Below are 27359 nucleotides of genomic sequence, written 5' to 3' on the forward strand. Positions count from 1 at the left end.
ATATTGAACAAGTCTTGGAAAAAAAAGCAATATATTTGAGTTTATAGCATATATTTGTGTTTTCCGGTGATAATGTTTTCACAATGTAACACAGCCTAAAAATGTTCCATTCCAATCAGCTGTAAATTCTGTTCTTATACTTTATTCCAGCAATCGTAGTCGAGCACGAAAATCCATCGCTTGAAGAACGCAAGGAAATGTTAATGCGCTCGATAATTTCTAATAAATCAACCCTCACCAGCCTAGAAGAAAACATACTTCGAATCTTAAATGAGAGCAAAGTGCCACTTATCGAAAACGAGGAACTATATGAAACATTACAAGTTTCAAGAGATACTGCTGAAAGCATAACAGTGGGATTGGAACATGCGCAACATGCAAAACAGGATATAGAAAGCTCGCGTGAAATCTACAGACCTTGTGCTACAAGAGCAGCATTGTTGTTTCTTGTAGTAGATGATTTGAAGCAGTTCAACATATTTTACAGATTTTCGTTGAAATGGTATCTCAGTCTATTTCAAAAATCGTTAGAAAAAAGTAGTAGATCTCAAGTAGTTGGAGAACGCAGATTGAGAATAATAGATTTTCACACCTATAACGTTTTCAGGTAACTGCCTAATTCATATTCGATTGGCTGTTGTAGACTTATGATCATCTTTTCAGAAATATATGCTATGCGTTGAGCATAACTGATCAAAAAATGTTCACGTTCTGTTTGTGTGTGCACTTATTGTTTGCGGAAGAAAAAATAAGTGCAAAAGAGTTGACTTTTCTTTTGAGCGGAGCAGAGAGAGTAGAACGTTCTGAACAAATTGAAAACCCCTGTTCAGATTGGATTTGTGCTAACCATTGGGATAATATCACAGAGCTAGATAAACTTCCCGGCTTTCGTGGAATAGTACAATCGTTTGAGGAAGTTAATGACGAATGGAAACTGTGGTATTTATCGTCTACTCCAGAACTAGCAAAATTACCCGAAAACTGGGAAAGAAATTTGACCGAATTCCAAAAATATTTGGTAGTTCGTAGTTTACGGCTAGATAGGTTTGAACCTTGTATTATTGACTTCGTGCGTTGTAATCTCGGCAGAAAGTACGTAAACTTCAAACGGGCTAATTTGAATGACATAACCTCGGAATCATCTGCTCAAACGCCCATTCTGCTGATATGCAGACCGAAATGCAATCCATGGTCGGAGGTACAAATGCTGGCTAAATCGTTTGCAGGGAAGCTAGAAACGAAATTGCAATATTTGGATATGAGAGCAGAATCTATAGAATCTTTCGTATATCATTTAAAGAAGTGCATCAGAAAAGAGAAATGGCTGTTCATGCACGATTGCCACAAATCACACTGGCTTCTATCCCGCTTGGATGATATAATGGATTATCTGAAAACGACCAACATAAATTCAAATTTCCGCTGGTGGTTGACAACTGATGAGAGACTGGAACATTTCCCTTTAAATATTCTGCAGGCCAGCATAAAATTCATGTATGCTGAACCGATGGTAAGTATTTACATAATTATATGATAGAGAAAAAACTAGTGCTGAGAAGTGAGGCTTCATTTGGAGGTAGAGGAGATGGAGGTAAGACGGACATGTTAAGAAAAACTTCAATTGTATCTTTGGAAACTCATGTTTTCAAAAATTTAAAACCAGTTTCTTACAGTTCAATATACTGGTTTTCGAAATAACTGGCCAAATGTTTTATAAAAATGTCTTTTTTCATGTTTTTTACTGAAATTAAAACAAGCCGAAAAGTAGAACATTTTTATCGGTGCGGGTATAATGGACATGTAGTGGGGGGAACATGGAGAAGTTCATAATATACGAAGCGTAGAGTTTTACCGCTCGCGAGAGGAATAATTTCACTCTCTCTCAGTGTTTGTGCGTCCAGTAACTGAAATAGAACAAAAAGAGAAAGCAATATAAAAAAAGAGTGCAATAGTCTTCCCTTCACTGTTTTTTACGGAAATTAAAACAAGCCGAAAAGTAGAACCTTTTTATCGGTGCGGGTATAATGGACATGTAGTGGGGGGGAACATGGAGAAGTTCATAATATACGAAGCGTAGAGTTTTACCGCTCGCGAGAGGAATAATTCACTCTCTCTCAGTGTTTGTGCGTCCAGTAACTGAAATAGAACAAAAAGAGAAAGCAATATAAAAAAGAGTGCAATAGTCTTCCCTTCACTTCAGAGATGGGCAAATCAGCTCATCATAGTGAGCGGCTCAGAGCCGTTCAGCTCATACAAGTGAGCTGCTCATTTGGAACAGCTCTTCAGCTCAGTTGAATTTTGCGGTTATCCATACAATTGCATATGGAACGTAACTACCATGGGACATTTTATAGTGTGCATTTTCTTAATATACGGAAAGCAAAAAAATAAACGAATTTAATTTGTAATTGTACACAAATTAAAACTAATATGAATTCTTATAATATAATATACAACAAATATTGAATGCTGAAATCCAACATAGAAGATGCTTAGGATATGCTGAACTTAAACAACAGAAGAACCAACAATAGCCAAATGAAATGCCTTTAGAAATATTGGCCGAGACAACGTTTTTTGATAAATCTACCGAGATATATTTTTTTGCATCCAAGGATATAAAAATAAATCCACTAATAGGCGCAACGAGAAATAATTCTTCGCGATGACAAAGGTAACAAAAGGATCATTATCAATCATCAGCATTCATGCCGGGTGGTTTTCTGAATTGTTTTGATTCAGCACACGGAAATAAATTTATGTTTTTCCACATGTTTAAATAACAATATAATCTAGTAACTTCATTTACAAGCATATAATAATGTTTATTATTTTGTTTGGCGATGTAAGAAAAATTTAATGAAGTAACGAATGATTGAATATCTTCAAAACAAAAACCAAAAACCAAAACCTCTGGCTTCCTTGCTAAAACTAAAGAACGAAGAGGGACGCACGAAAACAAACTGACGTCATATCATATAGCGCGGGAGACGAAAAATTCTTTCGCGTCTCACAATGCACACTTTCTGCAACTTTTGCGCTCCACAGCTATGCAGCTCTTCAACTCAACAGCTCGGCAGTTCAACAGCTCAGTTGCTCATCAGCTCAACAGCTCAGCAGCTCATCAGCTCAACAGCTCAGCAGCTCAAGAACTCAGCAGCTCATCAGCACAACAGCTCATCAGCTCAACAGCTCATCAGCTCAACAGCTCAGCAGCTCATCAGCTCAACAGCTAATCAGCTCAACAGCTCAGCAGCTCATCAGCTCAACATCTCATCAACTCAACAGCTCAAGAACTCAGCAGCTCATCAGTTCAACAGCACAGCAGCTCATCAGCTCAACAGCTCATCAGCTCAACAGCTCAACAGCTCAACAGCTCAGCAGCTCCGTAATGAGCTGATGAGCTGCGTTGTTTTGATTGCGAGCCGATCCGAATCCGCTCACTATGATGAAGCGATTCGAATGAACAGCTCATGAGCGGATGGCACATCTCTACTTCACTTTCCATCATGCATTGGATGCGATTATGGATGTAACTGTCCATTTCAACCTCCCCAGTGCAATTATTGCAATAATTTTACTTTTCCGTACATACCTAATATCGCTTCTCTGTCAACTCACAAACCGAAATATATCCATCAGCGAATTCAATTTTGCAATTAAACCACTCAAAATGCTTAATATCGAAGCCACAAAAGTTATATCCACCCGCGGAATCATGTTCGATTCTCGGTTTTTGTTTCTCTATTCCACTTTTGATCAGTATTCATGGTCATAGGATGGTTTAAATATTATAGAATAGTATGTAGAATGGTTTCCTATCAACAGAAATTTGAAATTCATAATGCAACTATACAAATCAACCACCTGTCCATCATACCCCCACTGCCCGTCTTACCCGCGGCTCCCTTACTTGAACAGAACATTGAATGATATTCATTCTTGAAGATCATTCCTTTCAAATGTTAAGTAACAGAGGTTAACACGTTTCCTTCTAAAATCAAATTTACGAATGCGTATGTAAGTATGTAAGAAGGAAAGGTTTAGAGTTGAGAGAATATCGTAAAATTAACTTTATTTCAAATATTGATTATTACAATATGCACACGCGATATACATTGTACGGCGGTTGATTACGAACTGAATTTTTCGTCAAATTTGCCGAGGGGCTACCCGATCGTCCCATATGTATATGCATATATAATTGCATATAACGCTGCATATGCAAGAATCATTTTACTTACAACATATCTACCTCTCATTTAATATACGATGTAAAAATTGTTCCAAAGGGAATCAAGCAAACAATGAAACAGATGTATGAAGAAATGGGCGAGGAAAAATTCAAGAAAAAAACAAAAAACAAATATAACATGGAACACAAAAAGCTGATATTCTCTTTGGCGTTTTTCCACTCTCTGTTGGCAGAAAGAAAAAAATTCCAAACATTAGGCTGGATCAATCGTTACTCCTTCAGTGTTTTGGATTTTCAAGTGAGATTTTTTAAACATAACAAAAAAAACCTTTATATAAACGCTATAAGTTTAATGAAATTACACCACCAGAATCAATATTTTATTCTTGAAATAGCTTTCTGAAAAACTACTCGCATTTGGACTCGAGAAACTAATGCTACCAAATAATGGAGCAAGAAATACCATCGATCTCAAACAATTCGAAATTTTCGAACTGGACGAAAACACAGATGACCATTCAGAGGCTATTCCTTGGAAATTCATCAACAATATAATATTGGAGGTCGGATATGGTAGTAAGTATCATTAGTTTTTCTATTGAAACAAAGTATTAAAAAAAATGGCTTCAACTAATTTATTCTCTATAAGCTCAAATAACTAACAAATGGGACCGAAGAATTTTCAAGACGCACTGTAAAGAAATCTTTCGCCATCAACTTATTACGGTACCAGAATGTCCATTGATACCATATGATACATCATACCTGCTACCACGTGATGGAAACTACCAATCTTATATCAACTACATTACAAAAAGTTTACTACACGCTGATAAAGCGAATGTCTTCGGACAGAACGAGAATGCAAATATCAAATATTTAGAATCACAATCGAGCTACATGTTACAAATGCTTCGCAAGGCTCAACTCGGTCCTTCAAATACTGTAAGCCATGAAGACAAAGATGAAACTCTGGAGGATTATGTGAACGTAAGTATGAATCGACTTTTTGCTGTGGCCTTATGGTTTAACGTTTGTTTGAACAAAAACGATGTACAAAATTGAAGCTTTTCTTTGTTCTTTCGTTTCGTATTTTCATTCTCCACAACTGGGAAAACGAACAGTGACGCAGAATCCCTCATATTTACAGATAAAACAAATAGTCTTGGAACTGCTCGCGACACTTCCTGTTTATCTAGATTATGGTAATGCAACAAAAATAGTCGGTACAAACAAAACTTCTGTGGATGATTGTCTGCTACATGAAATTTCCGCCTATAATGAAATTCTTGAACAAGTGAAAATGAATCTCACGCAATTAACTCGGGTTTTGTCAGGAGAGCATAACATGCATGGTTTGCATCAAGAACTTCTTAATCATATTCAACGTAATCAAATACCCCAAGCATGGATTTGTTATCCCACAAATAAGTTTCTCTCGGATTGGATCATCGATCTGAGACACAGAATTGAGAATTTCCGGAAATGGACAGAAACAGGACAACTACCAACAGATATTATGTTAGGACTTTTTATAAAGCCAAGACTTTTCATGCACAGTGTTCTGAAGGTAAGTAACTACTCCGTAATTTTTGAGAAACGATTGTAACACTGAACGCATATATTCCAATCTTGTTCGTAGCTGTTCGCAGAAGTGAACGACGTCCCATTGGCAGAGTTAACTTGGGCTGTATCCGTATTTCCTACAATGAAACCGATGGTTCGGCTTCCAATTACGAAAGGGTTTATCGGTCGCGGTATCTATCTAGAGAATGCTGGTTGGGATTTAGAAAAACAATGTCTAAGACAGGCGCAGATTCTTGAAATACATTGTCCCATGCCTCCAATCGCATTCAAACCAATGAAGCGAAATGAAGTGGATGAAGAAGATAATTATTTTTGCCCATGCTACTACAGCGTTTGCCGGTCAGAGGAAGCACTCATTTTTGGTGTATCCCTTAATACTGGTGACGACGAAAAGGAAACGTGGATCAAGTTTGGAACGGCGTTATTACTTACCCTTTGATTGTGCTGTGTTTATTCGATTCAAATAAAAAATAATTACTATGTTGTTATAAATTTATTTAAAATATTCTTATATAATCAAGATAATGAATAGTTTGAAAAAGACAACCTCTCTATCGTACAAAATAACTATTTGGGTGGTCCTTCTCTAGATCTTGGACAAATTTACCAAAAATAATCTTGCTAAATTTATAATACTATTCGTCTTAATTGACTAGCATATAATTTTACAGCTATAAGACTTTATGTTATATGATAAGATAGGTGCGTTTTTATGGCAACATTATATAGTTCATTTAATTATAATATTTACATTAGTTTATGGTGAGACAATTATGCTAATAAATACAACGAATGTTTATGATATATTTACAAGATCTTCTTCTCTTTTGAGAGACACATAAAGTCTGTTGCGAATCATAAATAGAAGAGGCGAATAACAATAACTTCTAATGATGGTTTCGTTTAGTTTTTTCGCGATCAGTTCCATGTATAGTGGTAACTAAACATTACTTTGGATGATATTTCTACTTAACCTTTGAAGGCAATAGCCAATTTATCATCTCTTGTGGGACATTTGCCCTTCGCTTTATTGTAGTGTCCATACTCGCAGACCGGCTCCTCACAACGTCCGTCTTTGATACACCTGAAAAATGAATTCATAACAATTATCGTTTTGTTTTGGGCTACGAAGTGTAACATTTAGAAAACCTTCTGTTCTCCATGGAGAAATGTTCGAATCCACGTTTGAACTGATCACACTGCGCATCACTGGATGAACAATCACAAAAGCAACGATTGTTATTGTCAATTACGCGCTGAAATAATGAAGGACAAGTGCAGGTCGGTGTCAGCATTATTGGTGATTGAGATGATGTAGCAGGCGTCCTCCGATGAGGTGAATCATTTCGATTGGTACACGCACATTCCGTGTGATTTACAAATCTTAGCCTCTCGATTGATGGCTTCGAGCCGATGGTTTGAACCTACGACAATAAAAAAACCAATAAGGGTTCCACAATTTATGGAGAAAATTGAAGGAAAATTATTATACAAACAAATATATCTGTCTATTGATAATTCTTTACATATGTTGAACATCCAAATTGTACAAAAAAAAGTGAAATATCGATGATCTTTGATGATTAATAATGTGAAATTAGGATACTTAGATGATTTTTCCCTATAATTGATATACATTGTGGCATAGTGGAATTGATAAATGAATCTGATTGAACTGACAATATTTCGTAATAATATTAATACTAGTGGTATTATGAAAAAAAATTACGCGATCAGGGTGTTAGCTTTGTCAGTTTTTTTCTTTGTTTTTAGGACTGTCAGCCTCTTGGCCTGGTTCGTCTGAGAGCTTTGTAAGTACTTATCATAGGAATAATAATAGAAACGTTAGATTCGATTTTCATATATCTTGCGTATTACGAAGGTCATTATTTTCTAATTCGCCACATACATTCGCCATTACAAGCACAATAATTGAATATCAATTTTAAAAAAATTAACTGTAAATCTACTTGAAAAAGGAAATATTCTTCTTTTAATTTTTCAGTGATGCATTCCAGTTTGTCTAGGATTTTTAGTTCAAAGCTAACATACTTACGAAAAAATAAAGTTCAACTGTGGAATTTTTCGATGGAGCACAAGTTTGTGTTGGTAAACAGCACCCTACATCATCACCGCATCGGTGGAGTATCGTACAATGTGGAGTGTACTGTTTTGTGGGATCATCAGAGGCGAGAATCATTTTTGGTTTCGGAGTTGAGCAAGAACCCTCACGTCTAATTTTTACAGCATGCGAGCTAGCTAATCGAGATGCTTCTGAAAGAAAAGAAAAAATGTGTGAACAAAAATGAAAACCATTACAAAAATGTTCCTTACCAATTCCGTATGACTCTTTTTGGGCTTTTCTGCCTTCAGTGACTGATTCAATCATATCGTCCCTTCGGTGACCATTGAATATAGATGTACCCTTTAACAACATACATGAGTATTTAAATTTTTATCTAATTATAGCAATGATGGAATAACTGATACTGAACAATCCTAAGATGGGCTTTGTTAGTACGTTATTACTTCTTATCAACTATTTTGTACTTTTTTTTAAAAAGATTAGTACAAATATTTCTACAAAGCAATTCGATGAATTTAGAGAAATGAAGTGAATGTTTGAATTGAACCATCATCTGAACCAATTCCAAATGTTCAATTTTTTATAGTCAACACAGCATGAATGAAAAATGAATAATCACGAACGAATTGATAACAATTTGATAGCTCATAGTTGCCATCTGGGATTCTGTAAATCAAACTTTGGCAGTCATTTATTAACAGTTAGACAACATTTGGCAATTGTTTAACGCATTAAGTCCCGAATTGTTTTTGCTACGCTTTCCATTCAGTTCGCATCAAGAACATTCGCACAATGTCAGTGCCAGTCTCCGCTCCCAAAAATATTTATTGTATGAAAAGAAAATAGTCAGAAATACAACTAGAAAGTAGTAATATATCGTAAAAAATCCCATAAACTTTATAAATAAAAATGTAAGGCCAAATGTGTTGCTAAGCGCGAAACTCGAAGAAGAAATCGTCCGATCGTTTATTTTGATGTATTCATCTCTCCCCGTAGATGTTATGCAGAGAAAAATCGGAAAATTTTCAGAAAACTCTGAAGGTAGGTCGGTAAATTCGGAAAATTGATTACCCATATGTTTTAAAATTACATCATGATAAGCGTTATCGGTCCATTCAATGTTTGCGCTATCGAAATTGATCTTTGTTTGAAAATGGAAATAGATTTTCAGGTGAAATAACGCACTCCTATATCTTCTATCTCAGTGATTTGCAACCAGTGGGGAATTTGGTCATTGAACGGAGAATTGTGCAAGGGAATATTACACATTTACTTAGCTTTGAAGATGACAATGATTAGCAAAAATTTCTATAAAAACTTTATTGGATACGCTCAAATTTGCGATCCTCGGCAAACATTCCGACTAAATGTGGACGTACCGCCCGGCATGCCGACGTGCCGAAAACCGATTACATTACATAACGAACCGAATATGCCGCCGTTAAACTTGAAACATATTTTCCTCATATCAAAGAACAAATTTGGACATGGTTTGAAATGCTTTCCGACTGGCAGTGACGAAAGTTTCGGATCTATATCAGAACAAACTCAACGATCTACAAATGATCGATTCTTATCCTGATATGAGGAATAAGCGTTACGAGTGTTGTTGTCTTTTGCGTAGAAGGCGTTGGCAAGGCGTTGTACCGCAATGTCAAAATTGCTCTTCGGCCATTGCCGGCCATTGGAAGGAGATTACCAGATCCAGAAGATCCGGAAAAGGTTGTTACAAGTAATTGGATTTGTATAAAGGCTAGAGCAAAAGGAGGTTGACAATTATTGCAACAGGTTCATGTTAGATTAATATTATGGGGAAAAGTTTCGAAATTTGTTCTAATGAATTCATATCAAAACAATAATTTTTGGCGGGACGAAGTTCGCCGGATCAGCTTGTTTTTAATATTTCCTTATTTTGTAACTTTCAACGATCTCCGTCATCAACGTTTTTCCAACGAAAAGTTGTTGCAAGTTTTTGTACGACGTACGAACGCTATGACGCTTCGAACAGAAAAAACAAAAGAAAGAATATTTCTACGATATATTATATCATTATTTGTTCATCTATCTTTTAAAAATAAAACAAAAATTGAACGAAAAAAATATTCATAATTAGAATAGTTGCAAGCTGATGAAGTAAGGGAGTTCAAAAAAATTTTTTTTTCATGGCGTACACGATTCCAGCCTTTCGGGTTATCTGAAACAAAACAGCCGAATAGATTCTGAATCAGTAAAGATGCCGATATCGCATGAACCTCGGACAAGTCAAAAACATGTTTTTGGCAAAATGACGGCCATGTGAAGAGACCTTTTTTTTCAAGCTTCCGATTTTTTAAAAATAATGAAGTTAAGAAATTATGAATTTTCATAGGTTCATGCGATAGAGAGATGTACACAGATTGTATTCATATAAATTCGACATAAATGGAGTTAGTAATGGACCAAACAATAATACAACGTCTTTTTTCGTTAAAGCACAATCGTCTCGATCGCTTCTAACCACCCATCTGTGGGGACCTGAATCCTCGTCCATTGGTACGAGAGTAGAACGCAGGATTTGATTTTAGACAATGCTTGACATTTTTCAATTGTTCAATGGTTTGTTTCGAAAAATATATATATTTTTGTTGTAAGAGGTGTGTAAAAATATTTCTAAATAATTTATGCAAACCTCTCATTCAATGCTTACACACAGTAAATATAAATAGATCGTATACCTTTCAAATTGGGCATATAAACACTTTTCACTTCTATTATTGTATTGTACGTACTGTATAATCATCGAAATTAACACTGCCCAACATTGGATGGGGCAATGATTTTCTATGGAAATATTCCCCTCTGAGGTTGCGAAACGGGTACTCATACCTAGAGATGATTGCAGTTTAGTGTTCACTTTCTTTTCGGTTACGTGGTGAGCGATGTGAGATTTTGATTTTCCGAATTGATTGGATCATAGGGTATGTAAACAACCATACATGGGCATTCCTCTTTCATTACATTGGCTGGTTTCATCACTACATCATTCTTATTTGGAAGTTTACCAATTATATCACATTTGTGAACAGATTTTTTATTAAAAAAACGCACTTTTCGATAATCGTATAGCCTTCAATCACTGAGAAAAGCAATAATTCCCGTTGCAAGCCCATAGCATTTTTATGCATAGTTTTACTAGGAACTAAATTGCAACGGAACGACTATTGCATGAAGAAAGATATAACCTTGCAGATGGATTAGCACGAGCCGATTGATCGGTTTGATGCACGACAGCTCAACTAACACCTTTCGAATCACGAACAAGACTCTTTAAAAGCTCGAGGGATAAACTAAGGAGAATGAGGCAACGCTTTCATCGTAGCGTTATACTGAAAAGATTATATCCCATCAATGACCGGGAGAACAAAGTTGGAAACAAGATTGACTGCATCTAGCTTAGTTTAGCTGCATCCGGTGCCTCGTGTTGAATGACAAGCAAGCGAAACAGATTGAATTGAACAAGAGAACATAGAACACACTTCCGCGACCACCAACATTAAACTCTAAGAGTCTACTGTCGTTAATTAATTAAGCACAATGTCTACTCCTTTCCTGCCGCAGTCTTCGATCGATATCTAATGAATGATTCCCGCTTATCGATGTGTTCACTTGTTCAATCAATATTCAAAGCACGTTTAACAAACAGATTTGTAAAACATAGACAACTTGGCGTTGCACTGAATTTATTTCTTCGAAAAATCACATTCGCAACGCCGGTGGATCCCTGATTAGAAGCTACTATATTCAAAGCGTGCAGTTCCATGAGGGTTTCTTCGCAACATGTTATTATGATTTCGGTTCGTAGAATATCAATGAGTACTCTGAGGCGACAATTCTAATTCAAATAAGGTACAATCACAATGGTGCAAATGATAATCTGTAAAAATGGGGAATCAGCGAGGAACTGATACTTTGTTGAAAACATAATTCGAACATATTTCTATGGTATTTTACCAAATGAATATGAAACATTATGATTTACTATTCATGTGAATACGATGTGTTATTTAGGACATTGCCATGCGACTTGTGACATTACCATTTTTTTCAGCTATATGTAGCTGTTTGATACAAACCTATAATGATTATTAAACATCAACTCAAAAGTGATTATTCTAATTCTAACATGGTTTAATAACACCCGTAAAAATAATATAATTAAACATCAATTATATTTAATTGAATAATATCACGTTCACATACCACTGAAGAAATCGAAGATTTTCAATCTTCTCTTTCATAATAATGTTCCCCATTCTGTTGCTCCTACACAAAATAGAACGTAGGACACGATCTAATCCCAAGTTAAATCTGGACACATTCGTGCAGCCGGTCACATCTAAAATTTATCGACAACACCTTGATCGAGATAACATACAGACCCTCTCACACGAAGCGGTAGCGCGGTAGCGTTGTCTCTCTGTTTCTCAGTTTCTTTTTAAAACAGAGATTGGGAAATAGAAGTGAGTTGAAGTGTCAGTTTTTCATATCCACTTGATGTTGCTTACTCGTGAATGAAAACGGATTTGTCTGTTTATTGCGAATCACAGAAAGAAACATTGTGAATGCATTTATAGCTGCTACACAATTCGGCTATACCATCAAAACAGCAGCAATCATATCGTAGGGGTTCGGCAGTTTATCATGCCATAAAACCAAAACACTTACCAATTCCAATAAAAACTCATTTATGTTGCACTTTTCCCCCGCGGCAAACACCTTCAAGGTGTATCTCTTCATAAATATGTTATCATAAGATGTTGTTTCTATATTATAGAATCATTTGCATTTTACGGCGGTGATGATATATCGAAAACAGTGTCTAATGATATCACAATGAGTTTGATTATGAATGAAAAATTAATCATGCTGTATGTAACTGTTCATACTTTTACCTTGATCGCATCATCATGGTGCAAGTCGTTGTCATTCTTGTTGCTTCCACTGTTGAGTTTTTTGTGTTGATAACTCCTAGAGTTTTTCGTGGGCTCAACCTGCGGCAGAGCCGGGCTAAGTGTTGTGCTGTATCCCGCGTCACCTTGGGTTTCCGAGCTATCATAATCATCTTCATCGGCATCGTCGTCTTCGTATTCGTACTCATCGCTGCTTTCCGCCCTCGCCTGTGTCTGTTTACAAGTTCTACTGTTGCATGTTCTGTTCGTGTTTGGTAAGGATTTAATGAGTTTGCTCGAATCTTTCTGCTGATCTTTGTAATAAGGCGAATGAGATTTATAACTGTTCAGCAATTTTTCGAAGTAGGTTTTACTATAAGCACTAGCGCTAGACTTCGTATGGCTATTTAAACTATTATGGCTCTTAATACTTCTTGCTGAGTGTGTTCCTGAAGACGTCACCGAAGGAAATTTTTGCAGACCAGATGACCAGCGACCACCGCGCACCGTATTTTGATTAATGTTGCTGGTAGTGATGCTGGAATTGAAAAAAAAAATTCTATTATACTTCGCTTTCTGAAAAAAATGAATAATGATCTTCAAAATAGTAACTGGATAAACGAAAACCGACTGTGACGATAAATTATGACGTAAATCAAGTTGAATGCATAAACTCAGCCACCAACGACATTTCAATTATATAACCTCCAGCGGATATAACATACTTAATGTCACGGACACGAAAACTTTATTAACTCTAGCAAAGTAACTTTACTCAAAATGATGCCCTCTTTTATTTTTAAATGCATCAGATATACATTATTGAGTTTTATGCTTGTTGTGAGACCATTGATTCGACCTAACTTCTCACCGCATTCCGTTACACCAGCTATACGCAACCTGCGGCCCGCGTGCTGTACATCAGACCCAGCCGCATGCGGCCCACCAGTTACACATCTACACATTATTTAGTTGTCTAGTGGTACTAGTAGATTAAATATCTATTAAATACGTTCAATCCGAACATTAGGGCTAATCCCGTCGAAATTAGTGAATACAAATGAAAATATCGATATGAAAATATGAATATGACATAAGACTACGTCTTTCAGTAATGGTACCAAATCAGAAAACTGGTTATATATGAAATAGTTTTCGTTAATATTCATTTTAGCTATGAATGAATTTTGATGGTTTGCATTCCAATCGAATCGGAAATTCTTTTTTTTTTCGATAATTTATACATTACGGTTCCTTAACCCATGAATGATTGAAAATAAGGAAAATTGGATGAATATACATTTTCCTATCGTGTTCTTGTGGCCGAGTATGTATGATTGAGGTACAATATTCAAATATCACTGCTAATAAGAGAGGCATAAATTATTCACTCGAAATGCAGTTGCAGCATTCGTTCTACGAACAATGTGGATAGAAATAATATTGCAATCTTAGCTCCCCCGTATTTTATTCATTGAGTATAAACAAGCCATTCGCGAATTCAAAACACAGTATTCGCAATTCATCAGTCATCTTAACTGATGAATTTAAAAGCCTCTATAATTCAAAACATCATCATCATCTTTATTTGAGACGTCTCGCTCCAGCTATCAAACAGCAATCTTTCTCAATGCTGATGTCATACACAGGTTTTGCTCGATTCTAAGAAAGAATTAATGATAGATATCTCTGTATGGTGCAATTTTGTTCGGTGAGTGCACCGCGTTGATTTGAATTTGTACTGCGGTGGAAGTTTAAAATTGCTGAAACAAGAGCGTTACGTTTGGGGTCCAAAGTTTCGAGTGTTAACACGTCTTTGTCAGTTGTACAAAGTGGTATGTCAATCACTTCATTCGAAAGATAAAAGGTGATGCTGTGATGCTGTGATGCTGTTTACTAATTGCCCCAAAAACTTATTTCAATATCTCGAAACTGCTTCGAAAGAAAACTATTTAAAATCACAAGAATCTATAAATATGAGTACCTGCTTGAAAGTCCATCTTAGTCAAGTTTGTCGGCGTAGGTCGTTGCCTGTCAGTGAAAGTCCTCTAAATATTGTGCTCGCCCTGGCCAATCTCAGTTTCTATTTTTCTATTGTGTTGCAAAATTTTCTTCGTCACAGAATGTATCTTCAGAATATGTAAGAAGCAAACATAGTCTAGAGCACTGAATGCGTTACGTGTATTGTTCTGAGTGCGTGTGCTGTTCTTGCGGGAACAAGAATGAATCATGAATCAACCATTTTCAGCTTCGTGTGCAAAACATCACAAACCCATCGGCCCTTTTCAGGGCCACTAAAAATTCCGACTAAAGAGTTATTCAAGAATTGTCAATGTGTGTTTGGATTTATTGGTGTAATGATGTTGTTTTGAATCGTATAGGGTTTAAGCTTTCTCAGTTTATTCGCCTCTAGCCTTCAAGAAGACCAATTTGAAATACCCGGCCTTGAGAAATACTATTTGAAAAGCCTTGCTGCTTGGATGACTGATAAATCGTGAATGATTGATTTATTATTTCTCAATCGATCATTCAACTTTCGTGATTTCATTGTTTAAAGTGACGTAAGGTATTTTCAACGTTGAGGTGAAAAACTGGAGTTGAAATTTTGTTCCGATGGTATTGCTTTTGCCTCCGCAGCCACCACTTTATAGGTTCTGTTCGGATTTTCTATCTGCTGAGATGTTTCGTTCTGCGTTGGAGATTAATTTTGCTAGAAGATACTGAAAAACTACTTAGATATTCAAGAAGTTCAGTATTTCAGTTTCAGTGCTCTAGACAGCGAGCAATCAATAGTACATGTTGTGCTTGAAATTAATTTGACAATCTATTCATCGTTCGCGCTCCTCACTCATTCATTCAAGCATTCATTTGTCGGCCCTTGTCATTGCTATCGAAATATTTGTATCAAAGAGTTTTTTTTATTAAATTTCTACAATGTTTGTGCTCGCCGGCATTTGCGGTCCGGCATTTGTTGTAAGGATGAAAATGAAATGAAAATCCCGAGCTATGCGTTCGTGAGTTCACTGAACTGTTGAATTATCCTAAATCCACGGTAACGACTTTTTACTAATATTTATGCCGGCAGTAGAAGTAATGACTAGAGCAATGTTCGATGAAAGGCAGATAATTTTCAAGGATATCTGTGGTAGTTCTTTGTGAAACTGCGAGCAGATGAAAAATCACATCTAATATAATCTGACAACAGTATCAAAAATTAGATACCTAAATGGGGAGGCGGTTCACTTGCCTTTCCGATGCTTATATGCATCGTTTTCAATATTTATCACTATGCCACACGATTCACATCACCTATATAGAACAAGTGAATAAATTGGGAAAAAACATTCGGGTTTTCAAAGATCGCAAAGCAAAGATCGGTACATCGGTAAATCGGTACTAATGAATCCGTACAGATTTAATCAGTGAATCAATCACTACGTCGTTTAGAAAATCGATCCGTCAATATCGATCTTTTCCTAAAGATCGCCCAATCCTACTTTACACTCAGGGAAGCAAATCACATTGTTTAAAAGTCTAAGAAAAGATAATAACTTTTCTTATAAATGTTGCTCAATATGTATGATTTCAGAATATTGGTCAACAATAAAAATAAAAATCAACTGAAGGTAATCATCCTGGTGCAACATGAACGAAAATTCGAATATATATTGAATTTGTGGATATGTTTGTCATTGCTACTTTGCTAGATCCTCGTTATAAGACGATCTACCTCAAGCCCACTAGCTCATGCTAAGGCAATGAAATAGGTGATCGATATAGCTGAGCTCGAGCTTGGGTAAACTGTACAATTCGTAGTTGCTCTCCTCGATTGTCCTGAACCAGCGAAATTGCCCAAAGAACTCACCGAATGACGCTTGGAAGTAGTAAATCATTCTCATTGTGCAAGTTTCGGTAATTCGAGCATTAAATAATCAATAACGACGCCGGCCATGTCCTTACAGTCACCAGGGGAAGGAAGGAATGTTAGTATGATATTCGCCGCCCGAAGGCCAGAAGGGTCGCCTCTATAGTGTGGTTCCCTAGCATTTATCATGGGAGGGATAGTTCTTAGTGGGTGGAGGTAAGAATCAGGATTCACTCAGGTAGGTGATGTGATTATGTAAACGCGAACTATCGACCATTCGACGGAACGATATTCCGAAAGTCTCATGCCTCCACCTGAAATATGTGTTCGATATAGCTGATGCTGAAAACATATAATAATCAATTGCCCCACCGGCAACTTCAACTTCGACGTCAGTAGTGTTTGAGCATGGATCTATTAGTAATTTGTGAGAGTTTCATCATTAAATTGAATGGATCCCATATCATTTGATAACGGTACTCTAAACTATAGAACTAGTGTAGAGACACAAATTTCGAAGGTTTTTTCGAGCTCCGTAAAAATAAAACAGAGACTATTTTTACGATCCATTGTATCACTATTCGTTCATTTATCTTCTAACAATAAAACAAAAATTGAACTGAGAAAAAAAATCATAACTAGAATAGTAACAAGCTGATAAAGTAAGGGGGTTCAAAAAAAAGTTGTGCCATGGCGTACACGATAGTCCAGCCCTTCTGGTTATCTGAAACAAAAATATCGAACAGATTCTAAATCAGAAAAGATGCCGCTATCGCATGAACTTCGGACAAGTCAAAACATCTTTTTCGAGAAAATGGCGGTCGTTTGAAAAACAAAATGCGGTTTAAAACGTTTTTTCTTACGTTTACCGATTTTTTTACAATACTAAAATTTAAAAAATATATTTTTTTAGAGTTTCATGCGATAGAGAGATGCATGCAGATTGTATTCATATAAATTCAACATGAATCGGTTCTGTAGAACTTGAGATATCGTGTACGCCAGTTTGAAAAAACTAGTTTCGGGAAAAACACGTTTGAAGATCATTGTTATGGCCGTACCAGGTTAGATGCCGCACCCCAAAGTTGGCTCTAACTCTGTAACTAATGGGATTTTCGATAAGTCTAAGGTATATTTTTGAATGCCTAAACTACAGAAATATGAAGGAAAAAAATGTTTTTTTTTCAAATTTGTAGACCAGAATACTGCCTTAATGGGTTACCCGACCTATAGCACAGATTTTACTCCCAATAACACTTTTCTTTTCCCGTACATCCACATTGGGTGGACAAATAATGAGCTTTCATCCAATCTTGTTAATCGATGAAGGAATACTGCTAGTGAAGCGTTTGCTACTTCAAAATGCGTTTACTCGACGATGTCATAAGTTTGTCATAAGTTGTCAGTTTCCAAGGTGAAACAGATCATAAGTCAATCTGCCATGTCATTCATTGTATGACCTGAACTGTCGATAAACAACACCACAAAGCTTTCACCATTCTCCACATTGTTGTCTCAAGTGTGTGCGTTTTGAGTCACTATAATCAATGACGATTGCAATATTGAACGGCAGCTGAATAAATATGATGATCTTAATATAACAGGAATTGTTATATGAAATAAAATGCCCCATACGATTATCACTTATTCTGTTCCATATTGTTGCAAATGTTATATTCTTGAACAAGCACATTCGGCGGTCATAATGACCGTCGAACTATAACTACTCGAACTATAATAGTTCGCAGATTTTTAAATCTGCATCTAAAATATAATTAAATTCAAGATTAACTGTATAACAATTGTATCATAATGACATTTAAAAAGATGTTATGCAGTGCTTCAAATTGTCTATGACAACCGCGTCAAAACACGTTTAGCACATGTTGCAACTTATCGACTCGTTCAGCATTATTAATTTTGCATGCATAATTTGCTCAAATATTGAATATCACACGTTATTAACAGCCAACGCAGTTTTTCCTGTTGCGAAGAGGATGGTGCGCTACACGAGACGAATGATTGATTGTATTGATGTATTATGCCATGCTTATCAAGAGTGTTTGTCATGGGAGAATACGCAAACTTCGAAGAAACTTTATTTTATAAACACTGTTAGCAGCTTGAATCACTATAACGCATCACGGCTTATTTCGCGCTGTCCTCGGTGATCAACAAAAGCATGCAGTCTGTAACGGTCAGACAGATCTGGTCGGTTCGCACAGTCATGCAAAAATATTTGCGAATACATGTGGTCGAGTCATAAAGCATTGCAACTTGTCTTGCTTCAATATTATATTTGTGTTTTATAGCTTGTTTTACTTGCACTTGCCTGCTCACTCAATTCCCTTTCAACTCGCTCCTGCAAAGACTATGTGCTCTGTGAGAAGAAAAAAAGTTGGTGTTAATTTTTTTTCGAATGGAGCCCTTCGGCTTGGCTGGTGGAAAGGAATTTGAAACTGTTTGTGTCACTGCAATGAAGCCAAATGTACGATAGGTATGCTCCATGCATAATTACTCTCCCTATCTTCGGCAGCATATACTAATTTGATAACGGCTGCTCCTTTTACGTTGTATCTCAGATACATGAGGTCGAGTATCGAGGTAGGATACCTGAATGGCAACCAGTTCGTGAAGTTTGCATCGGTAACAGTATTCATATCTAATCTTCCGTCGAATTCAGTTGCTGAAAGCTGCGCATGTGATAATTAGTAAAAAATGTTTTAGCGCAATACACATAAAAAACATCATTCGTTTGTCCACCGTGCAGCATATGGGATTGCATGTGCGTGTTGATTCAATTATACTATTTCAGGGTACATTGACAGAAAATTGTGTTAACTTGCATTCAATACACTAGTATTACATTAAATGAAATAATATACTAAAAATAGAAGTGTGTTATATCTGCGATATAACCGCAAGGTAGGCGTAGGACTATCGCTGACTCGGTACTCGTTTGTTTGAAGCTGCATCTAAAGCAATTCTCAATAAATGAACACCCAGAATTAAAGTTTAGCACATGCTATGGCATCCCGATTTAATACATTAAATGAGCTTTAAAAAATAACAAAAAAAAGTGCTACTCTTCCATACTGGTATAGCATTTGTATAATATATATGCTCGTGACCGGGATAAATCGTCCAGAAAGCAACTGCAACAGAAACACCTGCTCAGAAAAAGTGTAGTAGGCTCGGAATATTGTGGCGCGGGAAAAAAAGGATGGGTACAATGCCTCACAGGAAAAAGCGTAATCCAACCCGCCGTCGCAAGCGGCGGTGTCTCGCAAGAAAACCTGTGCTCCACTGATTGCCCGATTAGTTTGAAACTTAGGATATGATCCTTTAGCAAGATCCAACCGAGCGTTAGCGAGCGTCGGACGACATACGTTTGTCTGATGCATTACGTTTGCCCGGAGTAAAATCTTAACAAAATCAGAATCAATACATACTTGCGCACGCTATCAAAGACCATCTTCTACCCATGATGTTTTTCTCAGGCCACAATATTTCTAACCTACTACAATTTTCTTGAGCGGTCGTTTCGGTTGCAGTTGTTTTCTGGTGCGATTTATTCCGGGAACCATATATGCTATAGCAATATAAGATCAATATGAGCGAGCGAAACAAGAGGCACATTGCAAATAAGCACGCTTTAAACATTTTCGCATACTTTGCCACATACACGACCCAGATCGAAAAATATATAGATACACGTTTATGCTCTCTTTTTTACTCTTAGAAAACACTTTCTAACTTCATTTTATAATGTGGTGTAATATTATCAAGCATTTACGCAACAGCACCAGTGGCTATCTGGATAGCGTAGTCGTGTAAAACAACCATCCATTCCAGGCGGCCTTGGTTCGATTCCCGTTGACATCGTTTAGACTTTTTTCATACAAACATTTTGAAACTTTTGGAAAAGGTGCGTCGATTAATCGATCCAAATCCAGAGAAAAAACTACGGTACGGCCTCTGCAGTATTAATTGTTTTATAGGTGTATTGATTATATTGAATTTACAAAATTGTGGCTGATTCGACCTTCTAAACGCCTTGGTCTGTATGCTTTTGTCAGTGGACGTTTGCTTTGTCATTTCATCAACTTTTCAGTTCAGAATGTTCTTGAATAGCAGTAAAAAATTGAATGTGAGTGAAAAGAAATTGAAATTCGATAAGAAACTGCATTTTTTTCACTTTTTTTAACCATTTCATTTATTCTCTTTTTTTTATACAACAGATTATCTCAGATAAGGAATGATCAGTAATCGTTGTTTTCTTCGGAATCCTTTGTGCTCGTGCTTATCTTTCGAATAAAATATTTTGTTTGATATGTTAGCTGTATTTTTGCTGCGCATTTGATGACACGATTCGCTTCAGAACATTCTTGTTTAAATAAACCCTTTTTTGAGAAACTTTTCCCCAAACCATCAAGATTATATCTCCAAACGGGTTCACTATTTCAGGTAATCTCCTATAATGAAAAGAAATTCAATCTGGATAGAATTGCTTCATACTGAGAGGACATATGGAACGAGTAACGTAGTTTTTCAAATCGTTTCTTAGGAGGCGGAAGTTTAATGGCTTGGGGAAAATCTTCTTGAAGGAGCCTGAATCAGATAGTCCGTTAATCAATACGAATGAACAGTCAGCAGTATAGTGAAGTACTTCAGGATCATTCACTGATATTTTTGCATCCAAACCACCGTAAATATAAGGTAATTCGATATTGTAACGCATCACTTAATAAAAGCCGGATGGCATGAACTATTAAATAGGGACTTTAGAATGTTGGCTGGCCAGCTTGTTTACCAGATCTAAACCCAATCGAGAACTTACGAAGAGTGATCGTACGAATAATATATGTAATTTACAAGCAGTATCCATTCTATCCATTCTACTCTACTCTCTCACTCTCTCTCTCTCTTTCTCTCTCTCTTTCTCTCTCTCTCTCTCTCTTTCTCTCTCTATCTCTCTCTCTTTCTCTCTCTCTCTTTCTCTCTCTCTATCTCTCTCTCTCTCTCTCTCTCTCTCTCTCTCTCTCTTTCTCTCTCTATCTCTCTCTCTTTCTCTTTCTCTCTGCGCATGCGAATTCGTCAGTACAACTGAGATTCAACATTAAATTGTGGCTGAAAGCAATCACCTATATGGAACATACAAAGCTGGACGAACTGGACTTTTTTGCAGCGTTTTCGCATATTCGCGCGGAGCTGCGGATATACATCTCACAATATATAATAAATATAAACAATATACAGGATGAAAATTTTCAATATTTAAATTGTGTCAAAATACCTTTCATAATTTTTTTTTTTTGATATTCATTACTTTTTCACCAATTGCAAAGAATGGTGTTATCCTATCACGTGGAAAATGAACTAATTGGACTTTTCCGCTTCTATTTGGATATTTTTGTTCGGGACCCAAATTATGGCCCCGAATTGAAAGTCTCCATCAGATGTCGACACTTTACCATTGTCATCGCGAATGTCCAAACACAGGTCCCAATCTGGTTCGGCAAATGCGACACTGAGTGTGCCTCGGTATGTCGAATTAGAGGTAACTTACTGTTTTTAAATTTCAATATAACTGTTTTTAAATAACAATATTAAACTCTTCCCGAAACAATGTTAATTTTGTTTCGGGAAGAGTTTTCAAAGCTGATGAGCTGATGAGATTAGAAACACGTTGGTAAACCAAACAGCAATCGCAGCACCTCTAGTAACTAAAAAAATTACAAACATAATGAATTATAACGAAAAAAAATTGCTAGCAAATTTGTAAATTTAGTCGAAATAATTATTCGATTAATATTAATCGAATACTTTGGGGCGATTAATCGTATCGAATAACGAACAGCTGAAAACTATTCGATTAGTTGATGAACGATAAATTTCAAAAATAGGGAATATCTAACTAAATGGATTTCCGAGCGGGCACCCGCTTATATAGGTTTTTTGTGAATTCAAGAGCTTGCTTCCAACGCAATTTTTGATCTATTGAAACAAGTTTTTGGATCAATAAATAACAAGCATAAAACGCGTAGACATTTTGTCTTTCGAACTTACACTCTAGTATAGAAATGAAAGACGTAGTCCTACATCAATAATGGCAATGAAACATAGAGTATTTAATTGATGCACCGGACGATTCTCTTCCTGGAGAATAAATTCAGTATGCTGAAAGCTACTGTAGTGGACAACAATAAAAAAAACTTTGCAAAAACGCATATTAGGCCAATGGAAAAAGCTCCAATGTGTCAGAGGGTTTCAAATATAATTCAACTTATATAATCAACGGAGCTCAACAAACAATGAACACTGTGGTATCCTATCCAACAGTACCTGTTCAAACCGTATTAGTGATGGGTGATAGAAATAAATGTAATTTTTCAACGACATTTCTGTCAGTAAACATGCAGCAACCGATCTTGTCTCCAATTGAGTACTTTCTGGCAGTGTAACAACCGATCTTCAACGATAGTTCAACGACAGTCATCAGCGCACCACGTCATACCGCAAGAACTTCCTGTATAACTTTGGAAAGAAGAAGGCACACCGAAGGATAATGGCGGGTTTACATTAGGGAGATCTATAGCTATAGATGGATTTATTCACGCGAAAATAGATGTAAACGGGTGAGAATATATAAGATACACTTCTTCGAGGTATATATAACCACAATGAATAGAATACATACGGCATACGTGCAGGTACACTCAACTCTGGCAAAAAATGACGAGCAGATACATCAAACAAGTTTCATTAAGAAGGGATGCATAGCGTGTGAAAATCATAGTGATAATGTACGGGAGCGTTTCTGTTTCGTCAAAAGCAAGTGGCGATAGTGGGTGACATAAAGAAAATGTTTCTTCAGCTGTACAATAGTCAATAAGCTCAGCATCCCAGTTGTTCCTGTAGAGATATGAGCCGACAAAACCTATTGCAACGTATGTGACGTTCTGCGCAATACATCAAGAATCGAAACTCTAAAGAGTACAGTGAAGGGTATCCATACGCAGCCCGTACTATAATAAAAACCACTACGTGGATGAAAAAGCCTAGACCCTCCAAATGAAGTGATTCGGCAGATGGAAAAAGATGCTCAAAGAGCGGGGTTCAAAATAAGAAATAGGTCTTTGAACTCGAAAGACGTCTTAAGAAGATAACTGTGTGGACGCAAAAAAACGACGAATTTCACGATAATACGGTAGGTTTCTTCACATTTTATGGCAAGAAATTTTAAAATTTTTTAAAGCTATGTTCATTGGCGAAACAATGTTGTGAGTAAGACCGAATTAGTCATGCTGTGAATAAGATCCAATTTCTCATGACATCATGTGACATCATGCGTCAACAATCTTGCACGGGTAATTGGGCCACCCTACAGGGTGCAATTCTTTCAACAACTTGAACTCGTAGATTCATCTGTCCATACTATCCAAAAAGTCGCATGTTTTGGCTCCCCAGGGGCTACGAAATATGATAATTACTTATAACTGTTATCTGTTGATCGAATCGTATACGGATTTCAATCTGCTGCTTTTGTTGTCGAAGCACGGGTTTTAATCTGATTACCACATTCATACTGTGAACTGGCGTACACATTATACCAATGTTCTCAGACTTTCACGCCATGTTTCTTAAGCCTCTTCATGCTACGTCGTCAAGTCGGCCAAGAGGTTAATCCCATACTGGTAATTGTAAGATGCATCATCCATCCAAGGTTCAGTGTGAACCTGCGAATTCATTGAATTCGCTATTTCAAAATTTAATATACCAAAAAATTGAACAGTACTTTTAAGCACAAATTCAGTTTATGCTGTAAAGTGTGAATCATGATTGATCAGCCAAATTAATATATTAGTGTATATCAAACTTGAAAAAAATGGGGTACAACTTAGAATACGGATACCGTGTACATTATTCATCCAATGATAGGGAAAGTAAACACTACCATGTTCCGCCAACAAACTTTGACGCACTGAGTAGAAATAAAACTGAAAACAATATGACTTAATTGCTTATTCAAATACGGATGGAGAATTCCGTCTAAATTTACTTTTATTTGATCTCATTTAACCTTTCTGGCGAACGCTTTTGTCTATTCGAGGGGAACTAGATAACGCGATTATAAATAATGATGCTAGTTTAATTACGCTTTATCTCCAGTTACATGCAAAGTGCATCAAAGAAATGTTTCATCACACACAAGCATTTGCTACAACCTCTATTAGCCACTGCGGTTGAAAAGAGTAATTAATATTAATGGCATAGTTAGACAATATATGTACAAGTCACCATGGGAAGTTTTGGGAACAAAATTATCATATCTGGTTACCGAGACAGAAGAGATGTGTGAAAATGGAATATCGGTCAGTTGAAGTGATACTATTAATATAAAACGACAAATTAATGCCTAGTTTTGTCTGTATACCAAAATATATTAGTCATAACATAACTTAATTTGTCTAAACTATTTCAGAGAAAATCATTCTATGAGACAAAAGTTTTCTTTAGAAATACTATGAAGTTAGAATGGCTAACGATACGTACCTCGTGCCACTGCGGTTGAGCCTTGTTCGTTTTAGTTCTGGCGACAGTGGGGACACCAAGAAAGATGAACTTTCCAGCGGGTTCACATTTTGCCGACTTCTGCCGTGGTATTGCGGTCTGAAAATGTGTTTGCGGACGTGGTGATGCATTCTTTTGTGGTGATGATGTGATCGATGATTGTCTATTCTAGAATCCATCGTTTCGAAGTTGTTCTTGTACGCGCGTAGCGATTGGCCCGCATCAACGACGTGTCGGTTTTTCATATAATGATGCTCGTGGCGCACGTGGTGAGCTCTCGGCATCATGCCAGCGTGTTGGTGGTGATTATTTTTTGCACTGTAATTCACGAGACCGGCAGAAGTTGGCACAGACTCTAGAACAGTTGACACTGTAGTCTGATCGGGTTGGAATGACTCATCATTGTCGTAATAATTAATGTCACTGTCACTAATGCTTTTACCAGCATGGACCAAGCCGACACACATTTTCACTTTCAAAAATAAATACAAGAGTATGAAATAAAATGTGAGAATTTTCGTAACGCCTATTGATGATGTCATGATAGAACACTTGCTCCGCAATCCTGTTGCAACACATTGAAATTTACTCCACTTCACCAAGCAATAGCATTTATTTTATCGGAAGAAAAATCATTCTTCCATGCTTCTCAAATAACACTCTTTTTTAAGCCGATCCCTTCCTTCTCTTTTTTCTTGATCCCAGTCATCAGACAGTGTACATTTTATTCTTGCTGTTTTCTAGTTACAAGACTCTTTTCTTCTTACCCGTCGAGTCGAATACTCAAACGTCGATCAACTTATCGGTGTTGCATGAACGCATCGTGTGAATGATATAAAACAATCATTCTTTAACAAATTTCGGGTTTCTTAATTACGATTTTTTTTCTCTCATTTCACACGCACTTCTTTCTTCCTGCGGTGGTCATTTGATCTTGTAAGATTTAATTTGAACTTTTCCTATGATTCTCCGTTTTTCTTCCTTCTCACTCCTTTTCGATTTGATCATTTCGTTTCCACTTTTTAAATGCCACACAATACACTACGTGAACAGCTATTCAAAGAAAGCTGTTTTCATTCCACGAATTGGTTCTTGTTGCAAAAAAAAAACAATCACCACCAAAAAGACTATCGACAGCATAACAACATTCGTGAAAATGTGCGAACAAAAACAATTCGAAAGTTCGCTACCGAAATCCGATGTTAACCGCCTGGCAGACAACGACAGACTGAGAGAAGCAACGTGAGATACTCTGAGCAGAGTTTGCGCCATCAGAATGAATGGACAGACGAATCGGCTCATCCCGTTCACTGCGAGTCTCCGAGACTGGTAATACGAAGGTGCATGTGAAAAGCAATAAAAAGGCAGTAGGCCACAAAATGTTATGCTTAAAGTGGGTGTATAGCAATTTTATGGTAATTAATCAATCAGAGTGGCACTATAATGTGCCCGCTTAATGAATAAGTTTGACGGTTGTTTCAGCAGGATATATAAACATGTGATTATCGGAACGTTCTGGGAATGAAACGTATATCGCACTGTCCACAACAATTCGCTCCACACTCGTTTCGTTTTAAATGTGCACGCGTCGATTTTGCATGCGAGTGGCCATTCCACACGACTGGACTGATCGGTTCGCATATGCAACCTCTCCCCGTTTTCTCTGAAGATGGATGAAGGTTATCTCTCTTGATGGATCTCTCCCTCTCTCCCGGAATCCCGATCGCAGAAATGCTCTGTGGGAAAAATGAAGAAAAAATCATCATAAAAAATAGCGTGAACTAACCAAAGAATACTGTGAAATAACACCGAAATAAAGCGTCGCATACGTTCCGAATGGGGCAAAGTGACCGCTAACGGGCAAGCAAGACAGATAATAATTAAAAGCTTATTATCCTTATCATTGTGAATTATATGTTGAAATACGCCCACCCAAAAATGTTATATATTAGACACATACAATATGCACATTTTTGAAAATTATATCAAAATTATTGATTGGAATATCTATACCAAAAAAGCGTGACGCATGCCACTACCAAACCAACAACGAAAAGAATGGAAACATCTATTAAGTTGATACTAATAATAACCTCGTTGGGTAGCTAAAATTCCGCTGAAATT

The 27359-nt window shown here is 36.7% G+C and overlaps 2 protein-coding genes across 5 annotated transcripts in view; one reads left to right on the forward strand and one right to left on the reverse strand.

The window, feature by feature from the left end:
* LOC129777260 (dynein axonemal heavy chain 2-like) overlaps nucleotides 1-6285 on the forward strand; it is an 18585-nt gene extending 12300 nt beyond the window's left edge. For both annotated transcript variants that reach the window (XM_055783435.1, XM_055783436.1), the window contains 7 exons: nucleotides 151-607; nucleotides 664-1510; nucleotides 4293-4493; nucleotides 4591-4771; nucleotides 4845-5185; nucleotides 5346-5765; nucleotides 5838-6285. In XM_055783435.1, coding sequence (XP_055639410.1) covers nucleotides 151-607; nucleotides 664-1510; nucleotides 4293-4493; nucleotides 4591-4771; nucleotides 4845-5185; nucleotides 5346-5765; nucleotides 5838-6221 — 2831 coding nt within the window. In that variant the 3' untranslated portion in view covers nucleotides 6222-6285. The remainder of the gene's footprint in view (nucleotides 1-150; nucleotides 608-663; nucleotides 1511-4292; nucleotides 4494-4590; nucleotides 4772-4844; nucleotides 5186-5345; nucleotides 5766-5837) is intronic.
* On the reverse strand, nucleotides 6269-26854 carry LOC129777261 (uncharacterized). Of its 3 annotated transcripts, XM_055783439.1 has the most exons (7): nucleotides 26003-26851; nucleotides 25218-25707; nucleotides 12800-13334; nucleotides 8117-8207; nucleotides 7839-8056; nucleotides 6932-7206; nucleotides 6270-6866 (listed from the first exon to the last, which is right to left on the reverse strand). In XM_055783439.1, the coding sequence occupies exons 2-7, from the start codon at nucleotides 25700-25702 to the stop codon at nucleotides 6752-6754; spliced, it is 1719 nt and encodes a 572-aa protein (XP_055639414.1). In that variant the 5' UTR covers nucleotides 25703-25707; nucleotides 26003-26851; the 3' UTR covers nucleotides 6270-6751. The 3 variants fall into 3 exon arrangements, with proteins under 3 accessions (XP_055639413.1, XP_055639414.1, XP_055639412.1); XM_055783438.1 differs by having other exon boundaries at nucleotides 6269-6866; nucleotides 7839-8053; nucleotides 25218-26854; XM_055783437.1 differs by having other exon boundaries at nucleotides 25218-26851.
* Nucleotides 26855-27359: the final 505 nt, after the last annotated feature.

Source organism: Toxorhynchites rutilus, chromosome 3 (genome assembly GCF_029784135.1).
Source record: "Toxorhynchites rutilus septentrionalis strain SRP chromosome 3, ASM2978413v1, whole genome shotgun sequence".
In the NCBI taxonomy this organism is placed as follows: Eukaryota; Metazoa; Arthropoda; class Insecta; order Diptera; family Culicidae; genus Toxorhynchites; species Toxorhynchites rutilus.

Bases quoted from the DNA above. Each gene is read 5' to 3' on its own strand.
- LOC129777261 (XM_055783437.1), bottom strand. From the start codon at position 25,777: ATGACATCATCAATAGGCGTTACGAAAATTCTCACATTTTATTTCATA. The intron at 13,335-25,217 runs GTACGTATCGTT...TTTCAATTCCAG, and splicing joins CTCAACCGCAGTGGCACGAG to CATCACTACCAGCAACATTA. The intron at 7,207-7,838 runs GTAAGTATGTTA...TTATTGTCGTAG, and splicing joins CAGTTGAACTTTATTTTTTC to GTTCAAACCATCGGCTCGAA.